Source organism: Leptopilina heterotoma, unplaced genomic scaffold (genome assembly GCF_015476425.1).
Source record: "Leptopilina heterotoma isolate Lh14 unplaced genomic scaffold, ASM1547642v1 Lhet_292, whole genome shotgun sequence".
NCBI lineage: Eukaryota > Metazoa > Arthropoda > Insecta > Hymenoptera > Figitidae > Leptopilina > Leptopilina heterotoma.
Window position 1 is genome coordinate 628,763 of NW_025110997.1, and position 23,586 is coordinate 652,348.

The following is a 23,586-nucleotide window of genomic DNA, read 5'->3' on the forward strand; positions in this document are numbered from 1 at the left end:
GTATACGTTTTCGGTATACTTTTCTACAAACATTTACTTTTATTATTCGTTCACTTAATCAAATTGTAATATGTTTGAAAAGTTCACCAAAATGTTTTCAAAAAAGCAACAAAAAATTAAAATTACAATAAAAACAATATTAATCTAGGTACAACATTCAAACTAGATTCAAAAGTTGCGTATTACCTAATAGTATTTATATTCTAAACAGCTGATAAATCGGCTTAATAGTTTTTAAATAAAACTCAAATGGCTTTTTTACACCATGGCTTTTTTACCCCACTCTACCCTAATTTACGTACTTTACGGACCTTTTTCAATCGAATTACGGACTTTACGGACCTTTTTTCAAAAAAACGGACTTTTACGGACTTCAAGCAAAGTTACGGACTTTTACGGGATTTACGGACCTAGTTCGAGGCCTGCAATGATTTTAGTTTGAAATTTTTTCAAAATTTAATTATTTCTAAAAATCCACGTTATAATTAATGCTTTTAATATTTAATTATTTTCAAAATTTAATTATTTCTAAAAATCAACGTTATAATTAATTAATGCTTTTAATATTTAATTATAATCTAAAATTTTAACTGAAATTCATTTTTAAAACCATTTTTATTAGCAAATTCTACGAAAATTCAATTATTTAAATACAAAAATAAATAATTTATTAATTTCATGTTTCTTGAAATTAAATTCTCATAAAAAATGTTATCGACAAATTTTTTAAATCATTAAATTCTTTGGATGAATTTTAATAGAATTTTTAAGAATAATTACATTTTTCGAGGAATTCGATTAAAATTGCATTAAAAATAATTGAAATTCTACAATGAATTTTATTATTTATGAAAATAATTGAATTCCTAAAAGAATTTTATTATTTACAAAAATAATTGAATACCTGTAAAAATGTTATTATTTATGAAAATAATTGAATAATTGCGAAGATATTTATAAAAAAAATTTGTAAATAATTGAATTCCTGTAAAAAATTTTATTATTTATGAAAATAATTGAATGTTTGCGTAGAATTTTATTAAAATTTTTTTTAATAATGGAATTCATTTGAAAAATTTTATTGAAATAGTAGATATTGAAAAACATTGAATTTTAGAAAATTTTTGAAAATAATTGAAATTTCGACAAGAATTTAATTAAAATTTTGTAAAATAATTGAATATCAGAGAAGAATTTAATTATTTATAAAGAGAATTGAAATTTTGACGAGAATTTTTTTTAAATTTTTGAACACAATTGAATTTAGTAACTATGTTACTAAGTTAGTTAGTAAGTTAGTAACTAACTTACTAACTTGCTATTCTCCCTGGAGAAGCCAAATTCGTTGAATTTTTACAAATTGTTGACTTTGGTGTTTTATTTAAAGTAAAATTTCATTCATAGTTAAAAATAACACAAAAATATATTATTTTAATCCTTTCTGGTGTTAATTTAATCCTAGATGGATTAAACTGTTGCAGATTATTTTAATCCATTCTGGTGTTATTTTAACACTTCATGTTTTACTGAGCGAAAATAAAATTCCGCGTTACAAGAATCGCAGTGGTTTTTCATGTAATAAATAGTGGATAAGAAAAGGATTTAAGGAGGATTAAAATGCCCCTTAACAAGGGATATTTAATTTTTAAAAAAGTAATTCACTATAAAAAAGGAAATTTTCTAAATTAAATAAAAAATAATAGTTCATTGACTATTTCACTTATAATGTATAATTATATATATTTCAATATATTTCTTACTTACGAAATAAACTCGACAGGATATATCTTGAACTCACCTACTGAAACAAAAAGAAAAGAATATAATTTATTTTAGAGTTTTAAAACAATTGAAAACAAATAATTTCTATAGAATAATCCTATTAAATCAATTGACAATTGTTCTAAACATTTTCATGTTTACTTTCTAATAATCAAAAAGTTATAAAAAAAATAGTTAATTAATTAATTTATTTATTTTTTTACAATTGTTACCTTGTAGAAAAAAATTTCTATCTTTTCTCTAAGAATTTAAATTTTAGTAGTAAAGACCTGTACAAGTCAGACAGATATTTTCAAAATTAAATTTTCTTTTCCTGAATTATATTTTCTACAATATATGTGACGACCATTTTCTATTCATCGTTTATTTTAAAATCCAAAGGTCTTTGTCGTTTTTTTTCTCTCTTTTTGGAGTGGAATTTTATATTCGCTTTCGGCTTAGATCGCGACGCACAATTTGTGTGGCAAGGGACGAGTGGTTTCTTTCAAACGCTTTTCACGTTGCGTAGGAGGGTTGCCTGTGTAATAAAGGGTGTGGAGAGAAAAGCGTATCCTTTTATATTGTCCTCATGTCCACAAAGTTGCTTCTTATTTCTTTTTTCACAGAAAAAAAAGGAAAGAAAAAAAAATAATCTACGTTTTTTGTCATACAACCTATCATTTATGCTTCTCCTACTCATTCTCTCTTCGCGCCTCTAAATATAACATTCATATGAAGACCATAACGAATATTATTTTCTGAATAGTTTCCAATGTTCGAAAAAAATCTTTTCTTAAAATTAGATAAATTCTACTCTTACTTTAAAGGAAAAGAAATTAAATTAAATTAAATTTTTTAAAAATTAAAACTTATCATTCTTTAGAATTTTAATTTAAAACTTTCAAGTGTAACATATTCTTTAGATAAAAAATATTTTACAATTTTAAGAATATTTTTAGTATCTATTATTATTATTATTATTATTATTTTATTATTATTCAAAATTATTATTTTTAGGGAATTTTATTAATGACAGTGAAAATTTTTTTAAGTAAATGTAATTTTTTGAGTAAAGTCGAGTTCTTTTTTGTAAAAGTGAAAATTTTTTTAACAAATGTGGAACTTTTTGGAGTGAATTTGTAAATGACAATTTTTTGGGTAAAAGTAAAATTAAGAATTTTTTAGAGAAAGTGAACTTTTTGAGTAAAATTGAACTTTTTTGAGTGAACTCAAAATTTTTCTACTAAAATTGAGAATATTTTTAATGAATGTAAAAATTTTTTGAGTAGATTTTTGGAGTGAATATGAAAATGACAATTTTTTTAGTGAAAGTTAGATTAAAAATTTTTTAGAGACAGTGGATTTTTTGAGTAAAATTGAACTTTTTTAAGTAAAGTCAAAATTTTATTACTAAAATTGAGAATATTTTTAATTAATGTGAAAATTTTTTGAGTAAAAATTAAAGTAAGAATTTTCTTAATTAAGGTGTCAATTTTTTTAAGATGTGAATTTTTTAAATGAATGTGAAACTTTTTGGAATGGAAATAAAAGTAAGAATTTTTTTATTTAAGGTGACAATTTTTTTAAGGTGCAAATTTTTTAAATGAGTATGAAACTTTTTGGAGTGAATGTAAAAATAACAATTTTCTGAGTGAAAGAGAAATTAAAAATTTTTGTAGAGAAAGTCATGTTTTTTTAATTAATATTAAAGTAAACTTTTTTGAGTAAAGTCAACATTGTTTTACTAAAATTGAGAATATTTTCAATGAATGTGAAAATTTGTTGAGTAAAAATGAAAGTAAGAATATTTTTAGTTAAGGTGTCAATTTTTTTTAGTGAAAGTAAAATTAACAATTTTATAGAGAAAGCGAACTTTTTGAGTAAAATTGAACTTTTTTAAGTAAAGTCAAAATTTTTTTTCTACTGAAATTAAGAATATTTTTAATTAATGTGAAAATTTTTTTTGAGTGAAATGAAAGTAAGAATTTTTTTTAGTTAAGGTGTCAATTTTTTTAAGGTACGAATTTTTTAAGTGAATGTAAAACTTTTTGGAGTGAAAGTAAGAATATTTTTAGTGAAGGTGACAATTTTTTTAACGAATGTAAAAATTTTTTAAGTGAAAGTGAAAGTAAAAAAATTTTGCCTGACCATAAATTGACATTTACTACTGGAATCACCTTTTTTATTTAGATTAAAAAGATTTTTGTAGTAGTGTCTGATTTAATATTTATTTTACCACTTAATGTGTCTGACTATAGTTTACCTTCTCTCCTAAACTCTACTAATTTTACGTTAAACTTAATTTTGAAGTTATAATAATTACTATAAAAAATGTCTAATTGCAAAAAATTTTTTTGACAACTAATGCGATTTTCATCATCGTCTGACCATAACCGTCTTTTACTACTTAATAAAAATTACAACTTTCATTTTTTTTTGTCTGACTAAAATAATTTATATCCCTGATTTTGGTGTTAATAAAAGTAAAAAAACTTTTGGCTGAATATACGTTGACTTTTACTACTGTAATTACTTTTTTATATAAAATTATTTGAAGGAACTGTCTGACTTAATTTTTGAGTGAAAGTAAGAATTTTTTAGGGAATGTAAAAGTGAAAGTCAGAATTTTTTTGAGTAAAAGTACAAATTTTTTTAATGTAGATGGAAATTTGTTTAAATAAAGTGAAAGCATATGTTTTAAATGAAGAACATTTTACAATTTTTAGAGTATTTTTAACATTATTATTATTATTATTATTATTATTATTATTATTATTATTTTTAAAATTATTATCTAAAATTATTTTTTGAAATTATTATTTAAAATTATTTTGTTTCTATATATCATTTTAAGAAGTGAATTTCCCAAATAAAAGAAACGTACCCATTATATATTGCACACTGTAAATAAAATATGTCAATATTGAAAATGATAAAGTGCAAGTTGATTGAAAATTCAATAAAACATGAATAATGAGGGAGAGAGGGGTGGAGTGGGAGGGTTGTGATCGATCCCATGACAATGACAAGGCTCAACTGCATTTGAATTGCCTTCCAGTCGAAATGATCGTAAGGATCTTAATTTCCTGAAAGTTGAGACTTTGAATGAATTCGTCTTTGAGTAGTTTACAACGTTCCAAACATGGTTTGAGCTAATGGGGAAGCATTTCAAGGGAAATGAGAGACGAGGAAGTGAGATTGTGCCTGAGATAATGTGTGGGCTGCGGGGAAGTGAAAAGGGTGGGGGGGGGCGCTAGATGACTATACAGATGAAAGTACTTTAAACCATGAGATTGTCAAACGGAAATACCTGGTTTCAGAAAACGGCCAAACTGTGAATGGCCTTTCATTGTATCGCATATAGCACATTTCCTATTCATTCTCAGTTATTCCTTTCCTTTTGCGTCACACACATTTCTATATTTAAAATAAAAGGAAAGAAATTTTTAAATTTGTATTAAATTCTCAGTGTGAAAATTTTATAATTTTTAAATTAAAATTGAGAAAAACTTTAATTTTAATAATATTGTTCCGATTCAGAAAAAAAAATTATCTTGAAAAACGACACTGGTCTTGACAATTTTTTTTAACAATATTTGGAATCGAATATTAAATTTGGGCTTTTTTTATCAACTTAGAGCTTTTTCATTAAAGAAGAGCTTTTTCCGAAACACGAAGATACTCAGAAAATCATTATTTCATATCACAAGAATATTGTAAGTACAAATTCAAATTTTCAAAAATTTTAAATTTGAACCTTTTTCAAAATTAAATTATTTCTAAAAATGCACGCTATAATGCTTTCAATATTCAAATTATAAATTAAAATTTTAAGTAAAATTCATTATTTAATCAATTTTTATAAAAAAAATTTTCAAGAATTTAATTATTTAAAAAATAATAATAATTTTTTAAATAATTGAATATTTCTTAAAATTAAATCTTAAAATTAAATTTGTTATGAAGAATTTTATCAAAATTTTAAAAAATAATTGAATTCTTTAGACGAATTTAAAAAACATTTGAAGAATAAATGCAATTTTCTATCATTTTATTCAAAATTGTATAAAAATAATTGACATTCTGTGATAAGCTTTTGTTATTTATAAAAATAATTGAATTCTTGCAACGAATTTTATTAGAAAATTTTTTAAAGAATTGAATTCCAGTGAAGAATTTTATTTCTGAAAATAATTGTATTCCAGGGAAAAATATTATTATTTTTGAAGGTAATTAACTTCTTGTGAAGACTTTTATTCAAATTTTTTTAAACAATAATCGAATTTCTCAAAATTTTTTTAAACTTTTTTAAAAAAAATCAAATTTTATCGATAAATTTCATTAAAAAATTGAAAATAATTGAAATCTGACGAAGAAATTTATTAAATTTTTTTTAAATAATTGAATTTCTGTGGAAATGTTTATTTTTGAAAAGAATTGAATTTTTCAGGAAGAATTTTATTAAAATTTCTTAAATAATTAAATTGCTTCGAAGAATTTTATTTTTTACGAAAATAATTTAATTGTTTCAAAGATTTTTACAAACAATTTTGTCAATAATTGCATTCTAATGATAGAATGTTATATTTTACAAAGATAATTGTATTCTACGATCAAATTTTATTATAATTTTTAAAATTTATAAAGAATTTTATCAAAATTTTTTATAATAATTGAATTCTCGAGACAAATTTTATTATTTATGGAAATAATTAATTTCTTGCGAAGAATTTTATTTAAATTGTTTTAAGTAATTTAATTCCCATAAGAAAATATTATTATTCGTGAAAATAATTGAATTTTTAAGAAAAATTGTATTGAAAATTTTATTAACTAAATCTTGTAAAAAATGTTGTCAAAATTTTTTTAAATAATAGAATTTTTAAAAGAATTTTATTTACATTCTTCGAAATAATTGAATTTCTCAGAACTATTTTTTTTCAATTATTTGAATATATTTGAATTTTTTCGAGAAATTCTATCAAAAAATAAAAAATAATTGAAGTAGTTGGAAGAAATTTTAAAAAAATTTGTAAGGAATTGAATTCCTGTGAAATTTTTATTAAAATTTTGTTTAAATAATTGAATTCTTTTGGAAAATTTTATCAAAATAGTAGAAAATAAAAATAATTTAAATAATTTTTAAGTAATAATTTTATGATAGTTCTTGAAGAATTAAGTTATTTAAAAATAAATTATTGTCAGAAATAGAAAAAATTGAAGGTTTTGTATTAGAATTCTTATGACAATTTCATAGTTCATGAGGCAAACAAAAAAGACTCTAAAATACTCTCTAAAATTGAATTAGTAAAAATATTCACTAATTGGAATCAGTTACTGACAATTTGCTTTTGAATTAGTAAATTTGACTGATAAATTATTGAAAATTACTATTTATTGACTGACTGTTTGTTTATGAATTTGGAAATGTTACTAATAAATTAGTAGAAACTGCTATTTATTAACTTACTTTTTGATTTTGAATTAGTAAATTTAAGATTTAACTAATAAATTAATTAAAACTGCTATTCATTAACTGACTTTTTGCTTTTGAATTTGGAAATTTTACCAATAAATTAATGGTAATTACTATTTCTTTTAAATTTATTAATTTTTACTATTTTACAATTTTTCTATTTTTTAAATTTACTTTTTGCTTTTAAATTCGTAAATTTTACTAATAAACTACTGGAAATTGACATTCATTAGTAAAATTTACCAATTAAAAAGCAAAAATTCAGTCACAAAGTCAAATTACTTAATACTTTTACTAATTAAAATTTAGAGAATGAATTTTGTTCAAAATCTAATAAAAACTGTTTATGAACTATAAAAATTGTAATAATTATTTCTATATAATACATGGAGCAAAGAGGGAAATTTCTATAGATTAATAATTGAAGTGTTATTGATTGTATGGTGTGGTAGGTTATACGTGAATATTAGACCAATAATACCGTTTGATAATGGTCCATCAGGACTGGAAGTTTGGCACGTAGATGCCAATAATTGGCATGCCAATATTGGTATCGGCGACTACAAACCAACCTTTCGTCAATATTGGTCCAATGTCGACGATCGACGTGTCTTACACACATATATATATCCAGTGTCTCTTAGATGGTCGAATTAGGAAAATTCTCTTGATAATTTAGATAATTTTCCACGCCTAATGTTAAAATTAAGCTTTTAACAATTTTTATAAAAGCCATTTTTCCTTCAAAGTCAATTTTTTTAAATTAATATTTTCCACGTTATAATCTAATTTAAATTTATATTTATAATTTTTTTTATATATTTGCACACGAAGAAAAAAATATATTTGACGCAGAGTGAAAAAAAACCTTTAATTGATTTATTATAGAAATTTGAATCGCCTCAAAGAAATATTTAAAAATAAAATCAGTAAAAATCTTATTTGTCTAATAAATATATAACTAAATCAAATAAAAAAAACTGAATAAAATAAATTTAAATGTTTAACTCAAAGAAATTATATTGAGTTTGAATAAAATTACTCTCTGGGGGTATATATTTATAATTATATTCGTACTCTCTAAATTTGAATTAGTAAAAATGTTCAATAATTAAAATTTGTGACTTACTTTTTGCTTCTGAATTAGTAAACTTCACTAATAAATTAGTAGACATCATTTATACTATTTATTAGTAAAATTTACTACATCAACAATAAATAATAATATTTTCAAACTCTTCTGTTACATTTAGTTTATTTTGATTGTTGTATGGCTTTTTACGCATTCAGAAAAGCAGGATTTAGACATTTAAAAAGAGTTTTAATTGTATTAATTCGCAAAGTCTCCGAGAATCGAAATTCGAGATGGAATTGTGTGAATGGGGAAAAAAAGAGATTGTCTAATCCGAATTGTATCGGAAACGCACTCCTCATGACTTTAATGGGCTTCCCTGTTCGTGTATCGTCCGGAAATCATGAGTACAAAATTCTCATAGGGCTTCAAAGGTTTATCAGAAAATGTTGTTGAGCCCGAGATAGTTTTAGAGGGTCACAAAGCACGTTTGATCTTTTTGTCTAATAATAATAACAATAACAATAATAATATAAATAATAATAATAATAATGAAAATAATAAAATCAAAATTTTTTATAAAAAAAATTGACGTCAATTTCACTTTCACTTATAAAATATTCACTTTAATTAAAAAAATTTTTCACTTTCACTTATAAAATGTTCACATTCATTAAATAAATGTTGACTTTTACTCAAAAAATTATGACTTTCACTTTTAGTCACAAAATTGTCACTTTCACTAAAATAAATTTTCTTGTCACTGAATAAATAATCAGTTTCACTTCTACTCTAAAAAATTTAATATTCATTAAAAATATCACTACTTTTAGTAAAAAAATGTGGACATTCAATATAAAAAATTTTACTTCACTCAAAAAAATTCAATTTCATTGAAAAAATTGGCATTTTCATTAAAAAAAATTTTCATTTTCATTGAAAAAATTTCAACTTTACTAAAAAAGTGTTGACGTTCACTCAAAAAATTATAACTTTTATTAAAAAAAATTCCACATTACCCAAAAAATTTCCTCTTTTACGGGACCATTCAAGTATTACGTAAGCATTTAAGGGGGAGGGGGGGTCTAGCTATTGCTTATTTCCATTAGAAAAAATGACGCTAATGCATATAAAAAAAACTTACATGGGGGAGGGGGGGGGTCTAAAAACCTGAAAAATATGCTTACGTAATACTTGAATGGCCCCTACTTAGAAAAATTTTACTTTCATTAAAAAAATGTTCACTTTCTCTTTGACTCAAAGAATGTTGACATTGACACAAATTATTTTCACTGTCACTGGAAAAATTATGAATTTTGAAGTAAACATGGAAATTTTTTGAGTGAAAGTGAGAATTTTTGAGTAAAATTGTAAATGAAAATATTTTGAGTGAAAGTGAAAGCGAGAAATTTTAAGGAAAAATAAAACTGAAAATTTTCGAGTTAAATTGTAATGGAAGTAAACGCATCCTAGTTTATTTTTTTAAATGGACAAAATTTGTCAATGGAAACAGAGTTGACAAAAAATTTTAATTTTCTTTTTCCTATTATATTATTATTATTTAATATTTTAAATTAATTTATTTTATTACAATAAATTATAATTTAACATTTATAAATGTTCCCTAATCATTTACCTGTACCAATTGAATTAAAAATTCATATTTTTGTAATATAAAATAATAATTGTAAATTAATAGAAATAACACGTTAATGAGGTTCACAACTTTTATAATCAACAATTTAGAAGAAACAATATTTTTTATTCAAATTTTTGCACAAAAGCACTTTTTAAAATTTTGTCATCAATAATTTAAAATAGAAAAATTTGTAAACAAAGAATTTTATTGCCTTCGTCAAGAAAAATATTTTTATTTCTTGCAATCGTTGATAATAAACGTTTTGAACTGCACCGACGTGAATTAACTAGAATGAAAATTAAAAAATTATAAATACTCTCTAAAAATTTTTTCATCAATAATTTAAAATAGAAAAATTTGTAAACAAAGAATTTTATTGTCTTCGTCAAGAAAAATATTTTTATTTCTTGCAATCGTTGATAATAAACGTTGTCAACTGCACCGACGTGAATTAACTAGAATGAAAATTAAAAAATAATAAATACTCTCTAAATTTGAATTAGTAAATTTACTAATTGAAATATTTAGAGAGTAGGTAAAGTAAAACATATCATTACTATTTTTATTATCATTGAATTAATATTTTTTTAAATAATTGAATTCTTTTTGGGAAGTTTTATGAAAATAGTGGATATTGAAAATCATTGAAATTAGAAAAGTTTTTTGAAAATAATTGAAATTAGGACAAGAATTTTTTTTTTTGACATTTATGAAAATAATTGAACTTTGGAGGAGAATTTTGTTATTTATAAAGATAATTGGTATTTTTTTCAAATTTTGAAAAAGTGTTTTCAACAAAAATTTAAATTGGAAAATTTTTAAATTCTATTATTTTTAAAATTACTAATTTTATTTTAAAAATGCAGTAAGAATTGTTATTTATAAAGATAATTGGTATTTTTTCAAATTTTGAACATAGTTGAATTTTATAAAAAGAATTTTATTTTTTTTTTTTGAAATTAATTGAATTTCTGCAATTATTTGTAATTTTTCCAAAATTGAATTTTTTTAGTGTTTTAAACAAAAATTTAAATTAGAAAATTTGTAAATTCTATGATTTTTAAAATTGCTAATTTTATTTTAAAAAGAAAGTAAGAAGTTAGCCGTGCGCTTTAGAGCGCTAATTGTTGCTAGTTATTAAAAATTTAATAAATACAATAATAATAATAATAATAATAATAATAATAATAATAATAATAGAGAAATAAATGGTTTAAAGTGAGAAAATAAATGAGTTGCAGTTTGGTGAAAAAGAGGAATAACACACTTGTCTGACTGCTACTGGTCATTACCACTGACGTGTGAAGGGTACATATATATATACCTGACGAATAACCTATTTCTATCACAGGCTACATTTTATCTCCCAAATATATAGGCATGTATATATGTCTATTAGCGAGCTTCTAACCAGCTTTGTTAGTGAATACCGTTTTACCGCTCTCCCATAATTAATATCCCGCCGTTGATGAGTTTTCGTCGAGTCCTGCTTCTATCTCACTTCTTTTTTCCCTTTTTTCTCCTCAAAAACTCCCCTATCTATATATATACGAAACTATACCATAATACCTGGTGACAAATGAACCTAGCACGTACACAGAACAAATGATTCACTTTCATTATATTCTTCATTTCCTATTTTTCTCCTCAAAACTCTAAATGTTCATTATTAAATTTTTTTTACAAGTCGAATTTTTCAGGAAACTGCATTAAAAAAAATACTAATTATGTAATTCAATAAAATTAGATGAATTTTATTTCCACACGAAAAAAAGCACAAAGAAAAAAATCGTTAAATTTTTCTAGAATAGCAAAAGTTTTTACAGAAATAAAAACAATTAGCGAGAAATTTCGCTAATACAGTGAAATTTTTTCTCTATTGCAGAAGAAACTTTTTTTTCCGCGATAATTTTTACATGAGAAGAGACTTTTTGTTTGAGTTTTTTTTCCCGTTATGAGGAGGGAGAAAAAAATGACATTTCAAACCTATGAAAAGTTTTTGAGAGCACAAGATTTTTCACTTTCGCAGTTTCCGACTGAATTCATTAAATTCCAAGAGAGAAGTGTGTACTATATGGTTTTCTCTCGTCTTTTTCAAAGGCATATATATATATATATATATATATATATATATATATATATATATATATATATATATATATATATATATATATATATATATATAACTGACAAAAAGAAAATTCTAATGCGTAGAAAAGTTTTCTCTTCTTTATATAATATATATAGAGTTAAAAAAAATAGAAAAAGAAAACGACGAGGAGAAGAACATAAATCACACTGAAAGATTGAGATATCCGTTCTGGTGGCTTTGTTACAGCTTGCAACAAAACATACTACGGTGAGGTGGGGAAAACTTACGACCTGGAACTTCACCGACCAAAGGAAGACAAGGTGCCTTACATCTGTAAAATAACATTCAACGCAACTGGAGGTGATTTTGGAGATATAGTTCAGGTAATTTATTTCCTTGATAACAACTCAAGTACATCTCGTATTAAACAAAATGTGTTCCTCTTTTAACTATACAAATAAATAATCATGTCAATAAAGATCGTTCGTATTCGTAAATTAATTTCATAAAAACATAAAAATTAGTAATATTATAATTACAAAAAAAATTCTTCTTTAAATCAATTATTTTTAATAGTTTTTGAAAATGATCTTTGTGAATTTTCAAATTCATTTGTTTACAATTCAATTTTAAAAAATTTCCATTATTCGAAAATTCTTCAAATATATATAAGAAAATAAAAACATCAAATAAGGGAGCGTTTACAAATAATGCCACGCAATTTTTTAAGATTTTCAACCCCCTCCCCCCGGTTACAAAATTTAATGCAATTTCACATGTGAAAAATACATTGTATCACGGTTAGTACAGACCCCCACCCCTACCCCAAAAACGTGACATCGTTAGTAAACGCTCCCTAATTTAAAAAAAAATCTAATTAAACTTTTTCAAAAAAATTAATTCCCTATCAAATTGTTAGTTAAAAGTATGAAAAATTCAGATTTTCAAAGATTTCACTTTAAAATCTTTTCAAAATTTATTTTTATATCAATTTTAATTAGAAAATTCTACGAGTATTCAATTATATTTAAACAAAAAAATAAATATTTTATGTAAATGTTTCTTAAAATTGAATACTCATAAAGAATTCTCCCAAAAATAATTTAAATAATTGAATTTCTTTTGATGAATATTAATACAATTTTTAAGAATAATTACATTTTTCGGGGAATTAAATTTTAATTATATTAAAAATAATTAAAATTCTACGATGAGTTTTATTATTTATAAAAACTATTAAAAAGAATTTTATTATTTATATAAAAACAATTGAATTCCAGTGAAATATTTATTATTTATGAAAATAATTAAATGTTTGCGAAGAATTTTATTAAAATTTTGTTTAAATATTTGACTAAAAAATTTTATTAAAATAGTGAATATTAAAAATCGTTCAATTGAGGAAAATTTTTTGAAAATAATTGAAATTTTGCCAAGAAATTTATTAAAAATTTTTAAAAATAATTGACTTTCTGCAATCATTTGTAACTTTTCTCAAAAATTCAATTATTTTTGTGTTTTTAACTAAAATTCATATTTAAATCAATTTTTAATTAAAAATTTTGCTAGAATTCAATTATTTAAAAACAAAAATAAACAATTCATTGAACGATTGAACAATTGAATGTTTTTTAAAATTGAATTCTTCTAAAGAATTTTATCAACAAATTTTTAAATAATTGAATTCTTTTGACGAATTTTAATAAAAATTTTTAAGAATAATTACATTTATCGAGAAATTCGATTAAAATTGTTTTAAAAATAATTAAAATTCTGCTATGAGTTTTATTATTTTTGAAAATTTCTAAAAAGAATTTTATTATTTATGAAAATAATTGAATTATTGCAAAGAAATTTATAAAAAAAATTTGTAAATAATTCCAGTGAAATTTATATTATTTATGAAAATAATTAAATGTATGCGTAGAATTTTATTAAAATTTTGTTTAAATAATTGAATAGAAATTTTGAAAATAATTGAAATTTCGCCAAGAATTGTATTAAAATTTTTAAATATAATTGAATTTCAAAGAAGAACTTCACTATTTATAAAGAGAATTGAAATTTTGAATTGAATTTTTTTAAATTTGTGAACAGAATTGAATTTCAGCGAAGAATTTTATTAATTTTGAAAATAATTGAATTTCTGCAATCATTTGAAATGTTTCTCCAAAATTCAATTATTTTAGTGTTTTTAACTCAAATTGATTACCTGTAAAAATAAATTATGTTTTTGTAAATAATTGAATTCTTTCGAGAAATGTAAATAATTAAAATCTTAGTAAGAATTTTATTAAAATTATTTCAAAAGTATGTGAATTTTTATAAAGAATTTTACCAAAATTTACAAAATAATTGAATATCTGCGAAGAATTTTATTATTTATAAAGATAATTGAAATATTGACGAGAATTTTTAAAAATTTTTTAACATAATTGAGTTTCTGCAAAGAATTTTATTACTTTTGAAAATAATTAAATTTCTGTAATATTTTGTAAATTTCTGAGGAAACTCATTGAAAATTGAAATTTTCAAAAATTTCAATTAAAATCTTTTGAAGTTCTTCTATTTATGAAAACTATAAACGCAATTCTTTTAAAATTCAATTAATTTTGAAATATTTAAGTAGAATTATTCATTAAATAATTTATGAGTAATAATTTTATGGAATTTTATGATAGTTTTCCAAGAAATCAGATTTTTATAAAAAAATTATTGTCAGAAATTGAAAAAAATATAGGTTTTGTATTAGAATTCGTGGTAATTTAATAGTTTCTGTACTGAAAAAAAAATGTATTTGATTCAAATAACCGATTAATTGACAATTATCAATTATGTAAAGCAAATACCATTTAATTGACTCCAATAAATATTATTTGATTCAAGTAAATATTTAGTTGATAATATTTAATTAATCGGTTACTTGAATCAAATAATTTTTTTTTATTGTGAGTCAAAAAAAGACACCAAAATTCAGAATTTTCTTATAAATTCTAAAAATTGAATTTCTTCCAGTACTTTTAATAAAAATCCCTGAATTTTCGTATCAGACGATTCGGATATTAAAAATAAAGCCAGAGCAAAAAATTCAAAAAATGTTGCCATAATTTTGTCAAGTTTTGTCATGTTTAGCAATGAAAAAATTAAAAATATTTTTTTTTTAAATTTTCATCTTGAGTAATATAGCCAGAAGCTAGTTACTAATTGCAGTAAAAATTTGACTAATTTAAATTATGAAAATAAAATGAATTTTATTATTTTACTTATATTTATATTTCTATATCTATATACATGAATATCCTATCAAGTAATGTATCACGAATTCCATTTTCATGATAGAAAGTAATAATACCAATTTTGTGTGTCGCGGTTATTTCGCACTCGCTCTATCATTACTCAAAACCGCATCAGCCTTTCACGGGTCTGTTTCGTTTTTCATCTCTCATTGCGACAACCTCGATAATTTGAAATATTCATTCACAAACCATCCCTGCCCTCTCCATCTGAATATATTTATTTTTGATAAACTTGTAAATTTAAAATTTGAATTTCCTAAAAATCGAGAAAGAAAAAAATAAATTTGACTACTGATACTTGATAATTGTTATTATGTATTTTTTTTTTTTTTTTTGACAAAAATCTACTATTTTTCGAATGTAAATATATTTTTTCAAATATAGTAAAATATTGGTGGTTGTTTTTAGAGATAAAAATTTCCTATACTTTTGTTCTTGTTGAAAAGTCTGCGATGGAAAAAAGTTACATCTCTTTGCGACACAATTGTGTCTGTAAATTCATTGGAGCATTGTGGAATATACACAGTGAGTGAATGTATTTTTGACGAATTCACACGCGAGAGCGAACGCGAATCGAGTAAAATGAGTGTGACAATAGTATAGTCAAGAATACATGAATAAATGACGATGACGTGAGTGTAACAAAATTTTTCTTTCATTTGACAAAATTTCGGTAATAATTGAATTACAAATCATTCGCTTCAATATTTCCTTCTCCCTCTCTCTCTTTTTCTCTTTCTAAAAATAAACGTTCATTGAAATATATTTATTTCTCCAGTTAAGCGAAATATGAAAAAATAAATGTCAGTAACTTCTCTCTTTTAAAAAAAAATTTTCTCTGAATTTTTATTGGCAAAAAGTAGTAACGAATTTAACGAGAATTCCCTGAATAAATTACCATTGTTTGCAAAAACGCAATTGTTTAAACAATTACAAAATCCAAACGTTGAAGGTCGATTTTATTTATTATTCTTTACACAAAAGCGAAACAAAAAAATTCTGTTTGTAATTGTAAACTTTCATTCGAGAGAGAAAAATATTTCTCGCATCATGGGATTATGTTTGTTTTTTTTTCTACTCGCAGGAGGAAGGGGGGAAAAAATTTGAAAGAGGAAAAATAATTTTTTTAATAAGCTTCTCTGTTCGAAGTGATGAAGCTTTTTTCACATTCAGAGAGAAATTGTTACGCTTCGTTACTGTTCACGCGGATGGTGCACGCGGTGTGGTAAACGTTATTAAAAAAAAATTCCAAACGTTAATTCTTCTTGGGTTTTTGGATTTTTCATTTCGACGCCAAGTGTGTGGACTTTCACGAAATTTCTTTTTTTTTTTCTTTTTACAAATAATTTTCTTTTGCATTCACTCACGCCAAAAGAAACAATAGAATCAATGCATTTTTTTTTATTTCAAATTCGGGTTTTCGAATTTTTGATAATTTTAGAAAACTAGTTTTTTAACAAAGGACTGAGACAAAAAATTGGGTATAGTATTTTTGAAGAGCCCAAAAATAATGAAGCTGAATTCATTGACAAAATTTAAATTTTTTCATAAATATAAGCATTCACTACAAGAATTCAATTATTTGCAAAAATTTTAATAAAATTCATGGCAAAATTTATAACAATAAAATTAAAAAGTTGTATGTTCTATTCCGCGTCACCCAGGAGGTTGAACATCAGACGCGTTTTTGTATGGTTCCCTATTGCACATTTTTTCTAATCTCAATTTTCCAACAAAATACTGATAAAATTGAATTCTTATTTTCGAATATTAACGCATTTTTAAATTGTGATTAGATTAAAAATGTGGAATAGGCCTAACTCCACTCCCCCCTTTATCTAGAGAAAATCTTTTTATTTTAATCGAATAACATTTCATATTTATATCAATTAAATAAAATTATATATTTATCTCAGATTTTAAACTCTGAAGTAAATATATTTTTCCTCTGGATAAACACATTAAAAGCAAGGTCTTTGTTAATTAGCCATTTTTTGAGGCTGAGACTATGATGTTAAAGAGAGTCAATCTACTTAATATTGTATCTTGTAATTTTTTTTTGATATATGAATAAAAAAAGTGAAATAAAATTAGGATTATTATAAACAATTAATAATTCCTATTATATTAATTATCAATAATAGATGTTAACTTTTTTAAGTTTTTAAAAATGAAGAGTTTGAATAGACAATAGACTAAATTAAAAATTTTAACTTTTTAAGACCTTGTTTTTAATATGAAGCATAAATATCTTATGCTCCGAGGGATCAGTGATCTTTATTACACTCAAGAAAGAGTTTTTATTATAACAAATATAGGATTTCTTAAACATGTTTTTCGAGAAAATTTTAACAAACTTAATTTGAAAAAAAATAATTATTTAACTTCCTTTAAATAGTTTAAAGAGAAAAGTTAGTGTAATTAAATAATCAAAATATTTAATAGAGAAAATAAATTTATTAGAGATATTAAGTGGGAATTAAAAACATTTACTCAATTAACAAGTAAAATTTCAGATATATCTTTTAACTCTTTCTTTTAGTGTAATAAATAACACAACCTGAAACGAAAACTGAAACAAAAAAATCTGAAAAAAATGTAAAAGTAAATGTAAACAAAAATTCTGAAACAAAAGAACTAGAAACAAAAAAATCTGAAACGAAAACTGAAATAAAAAAATCTGAAAAAAATGTAAAAGTAAATGTAAACAAAAATTCTGCAACAAAAGAACCTGAAACAAAAAATAACATGATAGTTTAATAACACAATCTGAAACGAAAACTGAAACAAAAAAATCTGAAAAAATGTAAACAAAAATTCTGCAACAAAAGAACCTGAAACAAAAAATAACATGATAGTTTAATAACACAATCTGAAACGAAAACTGAAATAAAAAGATCTGAAAAAATGTAAAAGTAAATGTAAACAAAAATTCTGCAACAAAAGAACCTGAAACAAAAAATAACATGATAGTTTAATAACACAATCTGAAACGAAAACTGAAACAAAAAAATCTGAAAAAATGTAAAAGTAAATGTAAACAAAAATTCTGCAACAAAAGAACCTGAAACAAAAAATAACATGATAGTTTAATAACACAATCTGAAACGAAAACTGAAACAAAAAGATCTGAAAAAATGTAAAAGTAAATGTACACAAAAATTCTGCAACAAAAGAACCTGAAACAAAAAATAACATGATAGTTTAATAACACAATCTGAAACGAAAACTGAAACAAAAAAATCTGAAAAATAAACATCTGAAACAGAAGAAACATGACATTCAAAAGCATTAAAACATAAGACACAGAAAATACTTATGAGGAAGCAAAGCATTCAAATATTTACAAAAATATAATAACTTGTAATATCACATAAAAAATATTTTAACATATGTTAGGAAAAATATAACATAATATAGAGAAAAACTTTCTTGTACCTAGAAATCTGAAACAGTATAAACAAAACAAAGAAAAATGTTACGATAAAGCTGAATAGAAACAAAAAAAAATTCACATACAACAATATTTTTCAGGAAGATAATTAGAAAAAAAAATATCAAAAGTCGACCTTACAATCTCTACCCTTCTTGGTGTAATGAAAGCACATCATCTTCGAAGGCTGATCTGAAACAGAAAAAAAAATCACATAGCCCAATAGTTTTTCAGGAAGTTTGCTTTGCAAAGTTGCTGCAAACTTTCTGAAAGAAAAATTGTACTATGCGGGAACAAGTATTAATAGTTTGCAAACAAAATTATATTCGACACTAGATTGCAAGTTTACACCAAAAAAATTGAGTCTGTTTCGCAAATTCCGATTAAAATTTAGTCAATAATTAAAAAACCTTAAAACCAACCAATCGTGAGAGCGGTTAAACAGTATTTAATCATTGATTAATCCTTCATCGAGATTTGTGCACAACTGGACCTAATCCTTCTAAACTGTAAAACAAAAAGTGACCCTCAATTGCTGATCTGGAACAAAAAACAAAACTCATAGTCCAATATTTTTCAGGAAGTTTGATTACAGCAAAAAACCTCAAGAATATTGTTCCATGAGAGAAGAAGAATTAACCCCTTAACAGTCCATGGCCCATATATGGCCACGAAAAGTCGTGCCACCTTTGCGTCTGTGGCCATATATGGCCATCTCAAAAAAAAAATACTAAACATGATTTGATTTTAGTAGCGAAGTACATACTACTGTTTTTGGGGTCGCTGAATCCGAATCTGAAGTCAGATTTAAAAAATTCAAAATGGCGGACCCAAAATGTTGACTTCGAAAAATAAAAAAATTTCAAATTCGCTTTAAACTCGTTACTTGGGGGGTTTTCGGGGTCTCTGATTACAAATATGATGTCAGATTTTTAAAATTCAAAATGGCGGATCCAATATGGCGGATAATTTCAAGATTGATGCGATTCGATTAAAATTCGTTTCTCGGGGGTTTTTGGGGTCGCTGAATTTGAATTTGATGTTCGTTTTACAAAATTCAAAATGTTGGATCCAATATGGCGGATAATTTCAAAATTTATGCGTTTTGATCGAAATTCCGTTCCCGGGGTTTTTTGGGGTCGCTGAATTCGAATTTGATGTTCGTTTTTCTAAATGCTAAATTTTGGATTCAATATGTCGATCAAATTTTTTGAATGTTGACAAATTTGTCTAAAATGTTTACTCAGGGGTTTTTGAGGTAACTTCATATTTTTTTCGCATCAATCTTGAAATCATCCGCCATATTGGATCCGCCATTTTGAATTTTGAAAATCTGACATCATATTTGTAATTAGAGACCCCGAAAACCCCCGAGTAACGAGTTTTAAGGGAATCTGAAAAAAAATTTTTTTTTGAAGTCGACATTTTGGGTCCGCCATTTTGAATTTTTTAAATCTGACTTCAGATTTGGATTCAGCGACCTCGAAAACCCCCGAGAAATGAATTTCCCTTAAAACGCTTTAATTTTAAAATTATCCACCATATTTGGTCGCCATATTGGATCCGCCATTTTGAATTTTCAAAAATTAACCTCAAATTCGAATTCAGCGACCCCAAAAACCTTATATATGATTAAATCATATTTTTTTGTAAACTTTTTTTTCGGACCGTTTTTGGACCACAAGCGATTTTCAACTAGACTGCGAAGGGGTTAAAATAAATAATCAAGAGAACTGACAGAAATACGAATACAAATTTTTCAACATACGGATTTTAATCCATATAAAAATTTGAATTCAATTTCTTAATTTTCACTCAGAGAAATGATACATTTACTTCTGCCGAATAACATTTTTATTTCAATGAAATAATTACGTTAGTCGTCCTTTAAGAAAAATGTATTAATTATATTTAATTCAAATAAATTATATTTGCTTTAAATAAAACATTTCTTTGGGTCCCTGAAATTATAGAAAATGAAAATTTAATTATAAATCGAAACATGAAAAATTTTTCAAGTAATAAAAATTAAAAAAATTTATTTAATGATAGAAGAGTCTAAACTCCGTCTTTCCTATCGGAAAAACGGACGGTTGGAGTTTTCTCTCATTAAAATAGTAACTTTAAACATGTACCTGGAGTGAAATGGCTGAAACAGAAGAAACACAAAAATTAACGAGAGAGAATTTTTAATTTAACATAGCGACACTGAAGAAAACATTCACACACAGAAAAAAATTATGTTTCCCTACCTAAACAGAGTGAACTACCAAATCACACATTCCACACCTCCGGAGGTGTGTGGCCTCGGTGCAAACCTAGGGATACCGTCCCGGGACGGCACCCGTCACCTGAGCTCAAATATTCTCATTTTCTCAAAAGAGGAGAGGGTATCCATCACCAAGGTGTTGCACATTGTACTCAAGAAATGCATGTAATTTATAAATTTACTAATTCAAATTGTTATTTTTAATCAATTTTTTAATTACTTAATAAAGATATGTACTTGAAAAAATAGTGTCTCGAAATGATATTTTTCTTGTTCTCAAAATCAAAGTTTCTTATTTAAAATTTTTTTTAATTAAAATATAAATTCCAAGGTTTTTACACCTGAAGGGAATTTAATAATAAAAAAGCTCAAGAGTTTCAACATTTTTTATTTACACTAACATTGACAAATAACTAGAAAGAAAAAATTGCAGAATATTTTTTTATGGAATTATTATTATATATAATTATAATTATAATTAGAGAAGATTGAAAAAGTAAAATCAAAAAAGAGTACAATGAACAATGTAATCCTGAAATAAATAGCAAGTTTCAAAAGTTTAATTTTACAAACCCGAAAGTTTGTATAATTAAAAAAAAATGAAAATTACTATTTTCGACAAATTAATTTCTGAAATAGAGATCATTTTAGAAATTAATAATTTCAGGTTGTGTCGCTATGTTAGTAGGTAAAAAGCACTCACCGTCGCGGATTCCCACGACGGAGCGATGGCACCATCGCCTCTTCTGGACCAGCCCCCCAGTGGCCCCTCTTCTATGCGGGGAGACCGGGGTTGCTATGTAGAGGCCATGCTTTCTCTGCATCCTCCTTCCTGTCCCACCAGTCTGAAACAATAAACAGAAAATAATTATTATAAATATTAAAAAAAATTAAAAAAAAAAAATAATCCAAGTCCTTAAGGGCATTTGAAACATTATGACATCACTGTTTATGAAAAGCATTGGTTCGAATATTGTGAAGTAATAATGGTTTCAATGACCTTAAAATAAAAAAAAATAAAAATTTTTTTAAATTAATAATTAAATAAAAATAAAAATGAGTTTAAATAAAAGAAAAAATTTTAAAGTAAAAATAAATAAAAATCAAATAATTAAATATTAATTAAACTAAAAAAAAAATTTAAATAAATTAATTGAAAAATAATTAATTAAAAAAAAATGATTTAATTAAAATAACAAAATTAGACTTACAGCGGTCAGTCTCAGCCTATACCCGATCTCCATCCCGGAGCGGCACTCGTACGATGTCATCATGGGCACAAAAAAAAAATTACACTCATTCCCGGTTTCAAAAATATTTCGAGCACTCCCGAACCTCGTGTCAAAAATAAAAAAAAGGGTGGACACTTTTTATTACATGAAACGATCGCGGTTTTAAATATTACGAACACTCCCGTTATTGTAAAAGGGTAAAATTATTTTATATTAAATTTGAAAAAAAAAAAATTTCCCCTAAAATTCGTTTCGGTTTTAACAAAAGATGACGCACATTTCCCGTAGCTAACACTCCCGAAAAAAAAGAAAAAAATTAATTAAATAGTCCTTATACACGTGGCACCCCCCCCCACACTTCCTTTGATGGTAGCCTTCCTTGAACATATCCATTACGCGGTACCACATACACGACTGTTCACTTGCCCGGCTCTGGCTGTACTAAAAATTCAAAAATAATTTTCAGCGGGCCTAAAATTTTGACAACTTCCCCCCCCCCCTTTCTAAACTTTGCTGAGAGTTCAGTCGAACCATAAATGACGTCACAAAGGCGAGGACTTTCGAGAATTGCAAGGGGATTCTCTTTCTCTCTCTCTCTCTTATAGTGAAATTCAAAATTTATTAATTTAAATATAAAAGAAAAAAAATTTTTAATTAGAATATAATTATATTAAATAAATTTAATATTTTATATAATATTTTATCAAATAAAAAATTCAAGAATATGGAAAAATTAAAAAATTTTAAAAAATTTATTATTTATTAATTTTAATAAACGAAAACAATTTTCAAAATTTTCTCCCCTCTCTCTACTGAATATAGTCGGGCCATAAGTGACGTCACATGGTCAATGACTTCTGAGAATTGGAAAAGGATTTTTTTTTTCTCTCTCACTCTTTTAGAGAAAATAAAAAATTTATTAATTTAAATATAAACGAAAAAAAATTTTTAATTAAAAATATAATTATATTAAATAAATTTAATATTATATTTAATATTTTAGCAAATAAAAAATTCAAGAATATGGAAAAATTAAGAATTTTTAAAAATTTATTAATTTTAATAAACGAAAACAATTTTCAAAATTTTCTACCCTCTTTCTACTGAATATAACCGGGCCATAAATGACGTCACATTGTCAATGACTTCCGAGAAATGGGAAAGGCATTCTCTTTCTCTCTCACTCTTATGGATAAATTCAAAATTTATTAATTTAAATATAAAAGAAAAAAATAATTTTGAATAAAATATAATTATATTAAATAAATTTAATATTGTATATAATAAATATTTTAGCAAATAAAAAATTCAAAAAT

At 24.1% G+C, this 23,586-nt stretch overlaps 1 protein-coding gene across 1 annotated transcript in view; it reads left to right on the forward strand.

The window, feature by feature from the left end:
• Window positions 1-23,586, forward strand: part of LOC122504349 — a 239,149-nt gene that overhangs the window by 175,925 nt on the left and 39,638 nt on the right. The window contains exon 5 of the mRNA XM_043615421.1: window positions 12,287-12,423. Within this exon, the coding sequence (XP_043471356.1) occupies window positions 12,287-12,423 (137 nt within the window). The remainder of the gene's footprint in view (window positions 1-12,286; window positions 12,424-23,586) is intronic.